The sequence below is a fragment of the Triturus cristatus genome, chromosome 2_1, assembly GCF_964204655.1.
Source record: "Triturus cristatus chromosome 2_1, aTriCri1.1, whole genome shotgun sequence".
NCBI lineage: Eukaryota > Metazoa > Chordata > Amphibia > Caudata > Salamandridae > Triturus > Triturus cristatus.
The window spans coordinates 1,126,865,575-1,126,879,700 of record NC_140581.1 but is presented as its reverse complement, the minus strand read 5'-3'; the positions used below and the strand labels follow the sequence as shown (position 1 = coordinate 1,126,879,700).

Genomic DNA, 14,126 nt, shown 5'->3' with positions numbered 1-14,126 from the left:
TTGGTGTGTCCCTGTGCTCATTTTCATTTTAGAACGATAAATGTAATTTCTGAAATTTCATTGAATGTCTCATTAAGATACACATGAAAGTTTAAAATTTACATCTGTAAAAGACGAATTCCTGCAAATTGAGTGTGTGTCGTTGCTTAGTTGCATGGGTGAGTAGGGGAACTCCTTCATGCAGCGTTCCACCACTGGACACTGGATTTTCTGTTTTTTGATGGCGCGGTGGACAGGAACATTTTCTGTGTAGACGAAGTTAAAACTAAAAAATGTATGTTAAAGATCTAAGACTACTACAGATCGAGAATCCCATCTTGAAGCACGGCCTTCAAGAATCTTGAAGGGATGAAACCAGTGAGATGAAAGGATATTTTGCTTCATGTTAACACCTGCCCCCTGGTTAGTGGCCGACTGTAGATGGTCATGCACTCATTCTCTATCCACACTGGTGAAAACGTTGTACTGTATCACCACACATATGTACATTCTATTAGAAATCATTTGCTTAACTGTCCTTTGGCCTACAACTTCAGTGCAGCCCTTACTATTACCCTCATTTAGACAGTGCTCTCTCCTTACAGGAATCAATATGTTATGGGTATTGGCCTACTCTGTTATACAAGACTCAAGGGTAGTTTGTTAGAGTTGGGATGTTACCTTTTGTACAGAACAATACCATAAAATAATTCAAACTTTACATGAGGAATTATTTTCTGTTTATTACTGCTACATTTTTCCCCTTGCTAAAACATTTTCTTTTACACTGCCACAATTTTCATTTTAAAAAACCCTTGTTTCAAAATGTCCCTGATTTTACATTTTTTTTTATCCGTCATAAGTTTATCATGAGTACTTAAATTGGAAAACAAATTTGATATTGGCAGAACATTTTCAATTAAACCAACTGGCTTTTTGGAGATACCACCCCTCTTTCATAAAGGGCAAAATGAAGGGAAGCGAACCAGCATCTGTATTCCATGGCTCCTAAGGCGTGTTCCAAGAAGAGTGCTGGTCCTGCCGGGGAGACATTTTGTGGTTCTCAGGGTGAAGCTGCCAGGCGGTGTTCATACTTACACTGGTGGCAATTTGTGTAAGAGGGTAAAGTAAACATATACTAATAATGTATTTGGATGACTTTGATTCATATTTCCCTGTAGTCACAGGATGCCATTTTCTGATGACTAATATTGCATGAACTAAATTCTGCCTACTAAACATAAATCTTAACAATGGAGTCGAGGCCCATGTGCGTTCTCTACTGAGGGAGGAGTCACTATACCTAGTGGCCTGAAAGACTTCTTCACAGAAAAACAAGTTACAAATGTACAAGCCCAACTTCAGTAATAAACACTACAAACTGATGTTTACAGGGTAAGTAAAAATGTTCTTACTGTATGCACGGAGGATTGCTATGCATCACTTTGGGACACTCCATCCACTTTCTCAAACCCACTGCGATTCTTTAGGACAATTTAGTCCTAGGACATTTCTTCACTGCTGGAAAACTGCAATTGCATTCTGTGTTCTGGTGTCTGTCCTGCGCTGAAATCACTGTCTAAAAGTTTGATTCCACCATCCCCCCACCACCCGCATACTTCTTATTGCATATCTTCTTATTATCCTCCCACAACTCTGTTTTCATGGAAGGGTGCTTTTAGTGGGGACAGGCTATGTTCCAGAAATTAAGCCATGGTTGACTCCACTTTGCCTTCATCTTTTTTTTCTTACATCTTTTCGGTGAAAAAGGAGATGCACATGCCCCATTCTCTTAGCCTCCAGAATCTTTTGTTTTGTTTTTAAAAACATAATTTCTTGCTTTTGTCACTGCCTCACTCTGTTCTGATGGACGAGTTTAGCAGGGAAATGTCAGCTGGGGAAGGAGTTTGAAAAGTAGACTGGCTACTAGAATATAAGTAACACCTGATTATTGTGGTACATACATCAATTCACAAGATAACTGTATACAAAAAAGTGGCTTCTGCTAATAAAATGAACATAAATATATTCTCTGAAGCCATACAGACTCTCACGATCTCCAACTTTGGCTGAGCTTAAAAGTGAGTTATCTATTGCCATAAACTTTACAGATCTACATAAAACATGTGGGGCACTGCAGTTAAAGCACACACTTTGCAGCGGAGCAATTACAGATACACCGATTGATGAACGCAAGTTTAAGGGACATTTCTTCTTGCCCTTTAAAGCTCAGGACAGCAGCAAAAGGCATTAATAATTGACATCTTGTTAGAATGCAACAATCAGCTGATTTCTTCTTTTAAAAAATATTTCCTAGATCGGTTCCACTGCCCTCTAGTGAACAGTCCAAATCATATATGCTTATAATTCATATTACAGATATCTGGTAATACTTGCAAAAAGAAGGTGTGGTTTATTTCCTGTGTACAAGTCAAGCACAAGACCAGCCTACTTCTTCGCTGAAAATTGCTGCACAATAGTATGAGGTGATATGAGTGCCAGATGTTTGGCTACTACTTTTTGACAAAAGAGGGATTCATAATGAACTAAAAAAAATTGTTTTAGTCATCTGACCAATGCTGATGGTGGCATTTTGCACTATTTAAAAGCTACAGCCTGAGCAGACCCTTCAGAGAAGTTCAGTCAGCGCAGCTTATACAATGCCAATTACAAACATGACCGGCACCTAAAGCTGGTGACTATTGAATTAGGCAGAATTGCAGCACTAGTTCCTCCTGCGAGGTTGAGTTCAGAATACTTGACCTTTTCCTCACCTTTAGAATGTTCCCCATGCTCCAGACTGGATCTTGAAACTTTTAAATGCAGTACTCCCGCGCTCTGCTAGGTGGTGCTGTGGCTATGTGCTGGTTTTGTCACACCCCGGAAACGCCAAAATGGAATAGCCTGTAAACACCACACCTGGGCCCCAACATCACTTCCTTTTTTCTGTGCCTACGACCGCAGATCTTAAGCGTCTCTCCCTCTTTCGTCTGTCTCTCTACAACTCTCAAAACAAAATACAGGGTACAAGGAAACAATGTCTCCTCCTAAAACTACAGCTTTCAAATTAGGCAGCAACTGCAGGAAACAGATGTCAGTCACGGACCCACACTCAGTGTGTCTGGTGTTTCGGCTCAGGGCATGACTCCGTCGTGCGATGACTGCATCGTCCTGCACTCAAAGGCAATCTGGGACCAGGAAGCGAAGCTGTATGTTGCTGAACACAGAAATAAGTCATGGTCCTTGCATAAGACCCAGCCCTGCTCCAAGTCGAAGCACAAACCTGCTCTGCTCTTGGGGTGTCTCCTGCTAGAGGTTGCCTTTGCTGTCAAAGTCCTCTGGTAAGTTGATGTCCAAATAAAAAGACAAGAGAGGGAAGCAGAACTTTTAGGAAAGTGCCACGGTCACCCTTATTTTTTGCCTGGTATTTGATGTGATTTCAACTGGAAGGGCACTAGTTTCCTCCTTATTAGTTCCCCAGTGCCAAATCGCCTTCCCAGATCTGTGCAATTGTACCCCAATTTGCATTACCGTTATCACTTACTGTAAGTCCCTAGTAAGTGGTACTCCTGGCACCTAGGGCAAGGACGCTAACAAGGGTAATTAATGGATGTAGCACAAATTGCACCTCCCTAAAGGACCCCTCACCAAACCACATACAGACTGCCACTGCAGGCTGTATGTTTTGGTGCAGACTAAAGTGAAAACACAACATTGCATACATCCCTGTGTGCCATGCCTACAGACACTGCATGCAGTGTAGGTGAGTCACCCCTACAGCAGGCCTTACAGCCCGAAGGTAGGAAGCACTATACTACATGTGAGGACATATCTGCATGAGCAATTATGCTCCTGTGCTGGTCAGCTCTATTGCTGCCAGTACAAGTGAACAGGGAACCAATTGTGAGTGCATGTGCCGGAGACTGGTGAAAACGAGTTCCCTAGCTACATGATGGTTTCACTGAAAATAGGAATGTTTAGCATCAAACATCTTGTAGTAATAATCCCACACTGATGCCAGTATTTGACTTATTAATTCATGCACACAAGACAATATTAATGCATGCACCTTAGAGGTGCCCCTTGAAAACCTACCAGCTACTGTTGTGCTGACTCACTGGTTTTCGCCAGCCTGCCACCAGAGACAAGATTCTGACCGCCAAGGGTGAGAGACTTTTGCTCTCAGGAGACCTGAAACATAGCCTGCAAGAGTCGCAAAGAGAAAGAATAGAAGATTTATTAACTGACTTTGCGCCAACCCTGCCGGCCTGCCTGCTGATTTCACAATTGCACCAAAAGATGGCATGTCCTGCAGGTGGGAGACCTGCCTGCACTTCACCCAGGAACCAAGAACTCCTGTGGATCATCGGAACTGCTCCCCTGCATCATGCAGGTACCAATGACTGAGCTGTGAGGCTGCCAAAGCCGTGAAACCCAATGACTGAAAGCACCACTGCACCAGAGGCGCTTAGCCTGAGCTGAAGTGGGAAAACTGTGTTGACATTGTCCCCAGACCATCCAGACTCGAAGCCCACCTTGGGTTTCACCGCTGTGGATCTCTCAACGCATAGCTGCCAAGATTTGAGATTGCCATGTCTGACATTTTCATAATTTCAGTATAATTATGAGTGACATTTCAACGACTATGAGTGACACTTTCTTGCTAGCAAAATCAAGCAATTTAGACGAGGGAAACATATAACTATCAGAAATTACACCCATTTGAGCAAAGAGAAACTCTAAGAAGATTTTAAAACTGATGCGAAGCACCAGAAATGGAAGGGCACTAACCGGCGACATTTTGCGCGAGTGCAAAATAGGCAGCCAAGTTTTTGGCTTATGTGTGGTATGTCTATGGTATTAACACCCCTACATTGAGTATTTAGGTGGCCTCCTGATACCAGGAAATCAGATTTGACTACTGAGGAAGAAACGAGATGGACCGAAGAGATGTTTGAGCAGGAATTCTTTGAACAGTTTTGTACCGTGACCCTCTCAGGTGTCCCCCTCACCAATGAATGACCTTCCACTGGAATCAGAGATCAAAGAACATAAATTATTGTTTGCAGATTCTTTAAAACCTTTCTTTATTTTTGAGTTGTCTGGGTGCACCTGTCCCACTGAGGCTCGGACGCTACAGTCTGATGCCATGAGTGGGACAGTCATGACCAGACGTGGTTCCCCTGCACAGTGTGCCATTGAAACCAAGCTGTACCTGACAGATGAGCCCTAATAAAGGTGAAACCGGACTTAAGTTACTTGTGTTAAGTTCAGGGATGACCTGGCAGTGTGGGCTGGGCTGTTCCCATTGAAGCAGGGTTGCAACTGATTTGCATATGGCTGGGTCCAAATTGAGATGACAAGTTGTGTAGAATAGCGATAGACTGGTATGCGGCCACAAGTAATCACCTAGTGGCTGAGATTAATTTAAGCATTTCATCCATCACTTTTTTTGTAAGTTTCGCAGAAACTATCTCTTCATTCCTTAGTTCTCTACTCCTGTATACATGGCAACTAGTTACTTGATACAAAGGTCTGTCCTTTGAGTTTATATAGAAAAAGGCAAAATGTTAGCAAAACTTTGCTTCCAGTTGTTGTCACTTACTGCAGAGGAAGGCTCTTGAGATGCAAGTCAGCATGTTAAAACACGTTTGTGAAAGATTCTAAGTGATATTAATTTTTCTTGGCACACAAAGAGTGAACTGCCTCAACCAGCTATTTGCAGTAAGCTACTCATTTGTTCTTCGGAGGAACAGAGTGACCTGCCCCCTGAATTCTGGCCTTCTGGCCAGATGGCAACACAGTGACGCCTTTGTGCGCCGCATGTTCAATGCATGCACAGTTGTCATGCCTCCATCAAACTGCTCCAGTAAGGTGCATTCATTTAATTAACAGGCAACCAATGGCAATATGGCTCCCGTTTTGCACTCCAGTCTATACCGGTTACACTCTCCTGCGCGCAACTGGAATCTTGATGGCAGGTCACTGGATGATCAGAAAAAATATAATAAGCGGGACACTCAGTGTCACTTTCAAATTGCAGCATTAAAAGTAGATACCAGCTTCTATAAAACTCCAGCCGTATGGTTAATGTCATCCTCTGGTAGCACCCTCTCAAAATGTGTCTGACAATTCTGATGTGAATGGTCTCCTCCATGTCCAAGTCATATACAAGTTAATGTCTTATTGAACAATACTGTAGGAAGCTGGCTCTTTATATAGTGGTCCAAATCGAGGTACACTGTGTGAAGAGTCCAGGCAACCCTTCTTGATTTACAGAGGCAAAAATGTTAACACTGAATGCTGTCTTTTGTAGTAGTGTGGGCGAGCAGTATAGGCTTATCAGAGGGTAGTGCTAAGCATTTGTTGTACTCAAAGAGGCAATAACTGAGACACACACTCAAGAAAAAATCCAAGACCAACTTAGAACAATAAGTCATATTTTTATAAAACTTTTGATACCAAGAAAATTGTTATCAAGTAAGTACTTTTTAAAATATTGAATTTCACTGGTAAGTAAATAGTTCACTTATATGTGTCTTTACGCAGCAGTTCTTCCTATGCGAAAAAAGGCATATGTTGCATACAGTTATTTACGGTTGGTTTCTGGGGGTCTCCTTCAGGACTTTAGGTCACAGGGGGTCAAGGTCCAAAGTACCACCAGCAGTTTCTCGTTACCTGCCCTGGGACGTCTGGATGCAGAGGTGCTGGTCAGGTTGGTAGCTTAGCGCTTTACACTGATGGAAGGAAGAGGGACCACCTAGAAACAGACAGCAGAGGGGGACTTGGGGATAAGTCCGGGAGTTCCAAATGGAGGCTCGAGTCCCAATGGTCCTGGAGGCAAGGGGGCTTATCTGTTTGTCGGTACTTGGGCTGGGGCACTCAGGTGCAAAGTAGATAGGCAGACATGGCTCTGTTCGTCAAAGGCTCCCGCGGTTGTCAATCTTGCCAGTTGAGGTTGCAAAATCAGGACAGCTGGGCCACTCTGGAAGTGGATCTCTGCGGTGCTGACATCCCTCGATGGCTGCTCAGTCTCTGTGTTGTTAACAGTCCCGACTGGACTTAAATAGGCCTTGGTTGCTGCAAGGTGTCCAGTACCACTGGTATTGGTGTTGTACGGTCCTGGTGTCCTCAGACTTGGTAGGGGCTGCCGATCTGACCTTCAGGAGTGCATGTACCTCTTCCTGGGGGGCTGCTGCATCCAGATAGCCAGGAAGTAGCAACATGGTAAACAGTACTCTGCTTTTTTGGTGCCTGCGAATTGCAGGGGAGTAGCTCCTCAACTCCAAGGGAGATTGCTGGCAATTTGCAAAGGACTGGCATTCTACCGGTGTTCTTGGTAGTTGCTCAGCTGCAAGATGAGTCACTCTGTTGCAATTGTCGAGACTGGTGCAGGTAGGCAGGGTTTGGTGCCAGAAGTCCACAACAGTCTTCCGTTCTCGGTCTCTTGCAGCTCTTCTTTGTCCTCATCTTCTGGATCCATTGAAATCTAACTTCTTGCCATAAGGGGTGCCCCTAAATGCTCAATTTAGGGGCATCAAGGGAAGAGACAGGTAATAGCCAATGGGCTACTTACCTTAAGGGTGTTTACACCCTGTAAATGACCAATTCCTGGATAAAGGTTGCATAACGATTGACCCAGTGAGTCTAATCCTACCAAAAACCAAGATGGTGGAATTCTTGGTTTCGTGTTCAAATCAGGTAGCCCACCTTATGGGTGGAACTAGCCTGATGGGGAACACGCTTCCGGACTAGCTAATTCTAACACGCTTCCTGACTAGCTAATTTTCCCACCTGTCCTGGTTCCAAATGGGCCCAAGGCAAGGCATTGTCATTTCCCCTATCTGGGGAAAGCCTGGGTCGCATATCAAAGGTGGCAGAGGCCGTTGAAGTCTCCTGCCTTGATATGCTGATTACTTAGCCATCCTGCTTGGAGGAGGTGACAACACTTCAAGGCGGAGCAGGCATTGTTTATGCCCTCAGGGAGCATGAGCTCTCACCTGTAGGAGGGTCAGAAACCTGTCTGTGGTGACTCGTCTAAACCAGTCAGCCAGTTCACGGGTAGTTGGTAGATTTTCAGGGGGCACCTCTAAGGTGCCCTCTGGGTGCATGCATTACTAAATCCATCACTGGAATCAATCTGGGTGTATTAATACGAAATGTTTAATATAAAACATCCCTAGTTTCAGTGAAGCCATCATGTAGCTGGAGAACTCGTGATTACCAGTGTCCAGCACGTGTACCTACAATGACTTCCCTGTTCACTTGTAATATCTAAGAATCAACTTAGACATACCAGGGGCATATCTGCTCATGCAGGTATATCCACACATGTATTATAGTGCACCCTGCCTTAGAGTTGTAAGGCATGCTGTAGTGATGACTTACCTACACTACATGGAGTGTTTGCCGGCATGGCACACAGGAGGTGTGCCATGTCATGTCTTCACTTTTCTCTGCACCATGCCACTCAACCTGCGATGGCAGTTTGCATGAGTGTGCTGAGGGGGTCCCTTGGGATGGCACAATACTTGCTGCAGCCCTTAGGGACCCTCTTTAGCCTCCTTCTCCTAGGTACTAGAGGTACCATCTACTAGGGACTTACAGGGGATGCTAGAAGTATTGCCAATTGGGTGAACTATTTTACAGTTTTAGGCAAAGATATCTGGCACTGGGGACCAGGATAGCGGGAACCCAGTACACTTGTGCCAACAGTGCATCAGATACCAGGCAAAAAGTGGGGGTGACCATGTTAAAAAGGGGCCCTTTCCTACACATACCATTTATCCAACTTTGGTGGCCATTATAGGAAGCCAGGAAACCTGAGCTTACCAAGGTTCTGCTTTATTCAAAACTAAAGTACTTCTCTCAGACTGAGAAAAAGCATCCTTGTCCTTTAAATTAGTTTTTAATGGGCATCTGCTGCAAGGAAGCCAAGGCCATACCAATCTGGTCCCCAGACCGAGCCCAGCAAAAAGTCATCATTCCTTCAAAACAGCCACCATTGCAGAGATGGTTTTAATTATAACAGAAGGATCTGCTCTGAACCAACAAAATATATTATTATTATTATTAATAATGTTATCTATGTTTTTATTATTATTATTCACTCACTCACTGAGGAATAATGCTAAGGCTTCCACAAAAGATTGGTCAAGACCACTTTTTTAAAATCTATTTAGATTACTTGGATACTCTATGGCAGACTGTCCCAAATTCCAGCACCAGCCAATCGAAAAGCGCTTCTGCTGAGCTCTATGAATCTTAGGCACTGTGGTCATTAAAGCAGTACTGGATCACAGTGTTCTAGCTGGACAATATGAAATAATCAACTCTGCGAGTTAAAAAGGCCAATCTTATCGAAAGCTTTACGAAAAAGGCAGGCATTTTTTATTTTCAATCCTTTTAACTGGCATCCAGCCCAATGTTTCTCTAGCCACATCATCTCACCCCGCAGGGAAAACATGTTTTCAGGGAGGAAGTGCTAAGCACAGTGACATACAGGGTTTCATGTTCACCAGGGCAAAATTCAGCTTGCTGAGGGCAGTGCCTCCCTATGGACACCACCTTTGACTCCTATATTAAAACACACATGTAGACTATATTTACTTGCTAGTCACACGTTGAACATGTGTGGATATGCAATGAACCAGAGTTATTGTGGAATTGACAGACCTTTGCAGAGAAGTAGAGGTGGAAAGTCTTCTCCGCCAGGGGTATGCCACTGAATTTTAATTGCTGAGACCACCTCACCTTGTGACCTGGAAGGAGGGGACAGTAATTGTCTTTACTGAGATTGGCGGAACACTTTGGATGTGCCACTAGTCAGCAGAGCCTACCGGTGCTGAAGAAAGACCAGGTTTAAAATCAATATGGATTACCTCCAGTAAACTAACACGTTTTCTTAGAGGAAAAACATAGGGCATGGCAAGGAAAAAGGCAAATGATGTAGCATAGTTTTCCAAATCCCCACAGAGGACTTTAATTACAGCTAGCCACTGTCATCGCATTTGAGCTAGATCACTCTTATAGGAGCATGCGGGAAGTGAGCTAGCTTTGGGGGGAGTGGCCTGTTAATTCAAGCCATTGCCAGTGCCATGCCAGATGGGCAGTGGGTGGAACAATCTTCAGAAATGGCTAGTTTATTTCTCTTAACTGTCTGCATGCTACGCCTCTGAGCTCTGCCCTTGAAACCTCTATCTCATCAACGGGGAACACAAAAATACATTAGAATGCACTCTCCTCTGCTCGCTGTGTATTTTCAATGGATTTGTTACAGCAACTGACATCTTGTTTGGTGAAACACATTATTTTAAGTTGTTCTATAGGTTTATAATTGTAGTACATTTAGGATGTGTTCAATCCACACTTTTCTAACTGCTAAAGTACACTTCACCAGTTTTTTTTAGACCTTTGACTTTTTGTATTTGAGTTAAACTCTATTTGTATTTCCTCTGGCTTGGTTTCTTTTCCTTTAAGTCAACTTCTCGTCAATCCTTCCTGTCATGATGATCTCTCTCATCATCTGGCTACTCATTTTAGTCTTTAATTTTTTCAGTGTATTGTCATGCATGACTGGTTTTCATTTACTAACTTATCTGAAGTGCAATTTAAAATTAATGTTTCACTGACAAATGCATTTATTTTTGTGATCTGATATTATCTTAGCTGGATCTAACCCTAAATTCACCACTGGCAGTAACATGGTTGGTGACAAAGAAGTTGACTACTGGAAAGAAAAGTTGTCCTTGAATGGTATTAAAAATAAACGGTTTGCTGTCAATTGGCAGTTCAAAACCTGCAATGGTATAACTGTTACAGGGTAAACCTCTGCTCTGCCTTCAAATTTGTTATACTTGCAGTTGAAGGACATGCTCTATGGCATGTGAGGGTCATGCTTTGTAAAGACAATGGTGTTTCAGTTGATGATGGCAAGTCCAGCAGCAGGGCTTATTGTTGCAGCGCCTAAGAGAGCCTGCCAAGTTACTCTTTATCTATGCTGTTGCATGTCACGATTAAATAGTGGAGACTCCCAAGCGTCTATAAATGGGTGGCTCTAAGAGTGTATTTGTTGCTTTATAGGGAGTCTCATCAATCCAAAGTGCTACCTTTGCTTGTCATTGTTTTGATTTGTAATATTTAATGAAGATAGTTTGCAACATTTTTCACAGATGAATAACGTCTTGTTTGTGCTTGATGGTTTATCTTACGGATATGCCTTTATCAATGTGGTAGGTTTTAAGAAGTTATACCATATTCAAGAAGTGGCAAAGTGTATTTTTTATATTCAACGACTTTGATCTTTTCCATTAGCTAAGTATTATTTAATTATTTTTTAATAGAGGTGCCTTCTGTACCAGTACATCTCCAAAACGGCACAAAAGGCTACCCAAGAAGATCATTATCCACTCAAGACAATGATGCTGAATCTTCTTTTGAAGAGCAACACCGGACTGTGGGCCACCAGCGGCCAGTATCTGGAGGTTCTTCTAAGTTGTCTGCTGGTCAGCGGGAGGGAAGCTTGAGTTCACAGGATTCTCGGACAGAAAGTGCCAGCCTTTCACAGAGCCTCATGAATGGCCTCACCGGTAACCACATAAATGATCGGACGCATATTACAGCGCTGCAAAGCAAAGCTTCACCCTTTGACATTAGCAGGACTGATGAAAGAAAGAAAGCTTTGTCAGAAAGTAACCGATCCAAAGGGAAAAGATCTGGGCTTTCCTCCACAGACTCAATGGATTACTCAGACCGAGGAGATTCAGACATGGATGAAGCAACCTACTCAAGCAGCCAGGAGCACCACTTTATGAAAAAGGCATAGTTACTTTTTGAAATCTTACCAAATGTGAAAAAAAATGTTGATTGGTGTTATATTATTTTAGTAGCATTATTTATGGCTAATGATCTTAGTTTTTGTTAAAAGCATTTGTGTTTATATTTAGGAAATACTTCGCAACATATGTAAGATACTGACAATAGACCATTTTTGTCTTTTCCAGTATAACAATGTGCAATATTATTTTGTTTTAGTATATTCATTTACGTAGTCTGTAACATTATTGAGCAAAGTGCCAGTCAATTACATTAATCAGCGCTCCTAATCCAAATCAAAAACCGGACATAAAGTAAAAGAAATTAGCTTATGTTATCGACCTGCTCGTTGGTCAGTAATTCTATCAACAAATGAATGTACAAGCTCTGCCGCTTCAGTCCCTCTCTTTTGTCTGTCAGCTAAGGATATATGCTAGTAGATATTTTTGATATGCTGTACACCCTGAGTAGGTCTCAATCTTCAGTGATTTGTGAAGTATCCATTAGCTTAAGTCTGCATATATCCTGTCAGACGACATGAGCCATCAGGCGCGACACAGCAGGGATTCCTTTGTCCACTGCAATCTCTCTATAATGATCAGAGACTGAAACCCGAAATCAGGGCAGTTGGATTACCAGGCAAATATCTGCTTGTAGGTCAAGTTCTATGACCATCTAGGACATTTTTGCCTGATGCTAGATTGGAGTATACTCTATATAAAGGCGTAACCTAGAGTGAAAAGGAACCTGGGGTAAACACAATAATTAAGGTGACAATGGTTTCTTTATCAATACATAAGCAAAGTTGATCAAAGAAACTATTATAAAAATAATCATTGAATATAACAAGTGGTAGGAGTAGCGGTTTAATCAGCAATAAAATAGAAACATTTCAGGCACAGTTAGGGTGCTTGGTTCTCACACATGGTACATACAGTGAAGAAACAAGCTTAAAGTGTACAAAGACCAGCTCCAATAGGGCCACAAAATAAAGTATTCTTCAAAGAATGCATTTTACTGAATATTCTTGAGATGGCGGCTCGTTGGGCATATAGTTGACAATGTTTTGATCCTGAGCTGATTGAGGATCTTCATCAGGACTGAAGGGGATGAGTAGACAGCCCAAGAGGTAAGCTGGTGATAGGAAATACAGGGATTAAAATTAGCACTGATTGGAGGCGAGGTATCGATCACAAGAAAAAGGTAACAATAGACTTATACATGTAAAGGTAATTATTAGAATGCCAGAAGTAATGTGTGCTGAAAAATAGGAAGAAGGCGCAAGGAATGAAACCCTAGTAATGTTTAAAGTGAGGGTCACATATGATTGACCCGCACTGGGAAGGCATACTGCGATAATTACGAGCTGTGGTTATGGCCTTGATAGAACAGAAAATCCAAAACAATAAGTCAAGAAATTTCTGAAGGGAGCAGAGTAGAACTGGCAAAGAGTTTGGAAATAAATTCTTTTTATTTCATTCTCGTTAGGTGTTGTATAACCTGTACTCCAGCTGAATGGAGAAGCTGAACTTATTAACTGAGAGTGAATGTAGAAGGTATGTGAGCCATACCATATAAGTCTCATAGTTAAACAACAAACATTGGCACTGAGTTGTCACCTAAAATATACCCACCCAGTAGGGTCAGGCGCATGAAAAAGAGCAACTGAGAACGGTCCTTATAGGGAAGCCAGAGGGAGTTTTGCCACTAGAAGTCTTACTGAAGCTGCCATTACCCAAAAGGTGTGTGGAACATTTGAATACTCCCCTTTGTGAAAATAGAGGAAGGATGAAAAGCCAGGAATGAAATGCAATAGCCACAACGGGGATAAAAAGATGACAACCATCTTTTAATAAATTAGGAACAAAGTAAGAACCAAACCAGGCAGCCATGTTGGAAATAGGGAATGGTGGCATGTTACCCAGAAGGCTGATAGGTAAGCTATGGAAGGCCCTGGAACCAAGGAATGGCAAGCAGTTTTCAACAGCAACATTTGTGGTAGGAAGAACTAATGAGTGGTAGGACGTGGATGTATCAAGGGTCGGATGAAGGGCCAAACCCCTTTCCTCTGGCCATTTTAGTTAAGGAAAAATCAATTCTTTGGGCCAGTATAGTTTATTAAGTCACAGAGGACCTTAGTAAAAAGATGGTATTAAGGGAAACAACCCAAAATTGGCATACGGTTCCACAGATGTAGGACCAAGGAGAATGAACCCATCAAAAGAATTACATGCCAAATATTAGACTAATAAATATTGTCAAATATTTGCATGTATTACCCAGAACTACATGCAAGTGATCTCAAATCAGTTTTATAAGAATACTAGTTTGTA

At 42.4% G+C, this 14,126-nt stretch overlaps 1 protein-coding gene across 8 annotated transcripts in view; it reads left to right on the top strand.

The window, feature by feature from the left end:
- The window catches only part of PTPN13 (protein tyrosine phosphatase non-receptor type 13), an 830,096-nt gene that overhangs the window by 502,323 nt on the left and 313,647 nt on the right, over nt 1–14,126 (top strand). For all 8 annotated transcript variants that reach the window (XM_085636547.1, XM_085636545.1, XM_085636546.1 and 5 more), the window contains one exon: nt 11,322–11,797. In XM_085636547.1, the coding sequence (XP_085492673.1) occupies nt 11,322–11,797 (476 nt within the window). The remainder of the gene's footprint in view (nt 1–11,321; nt 11,798–14,126) is intronic.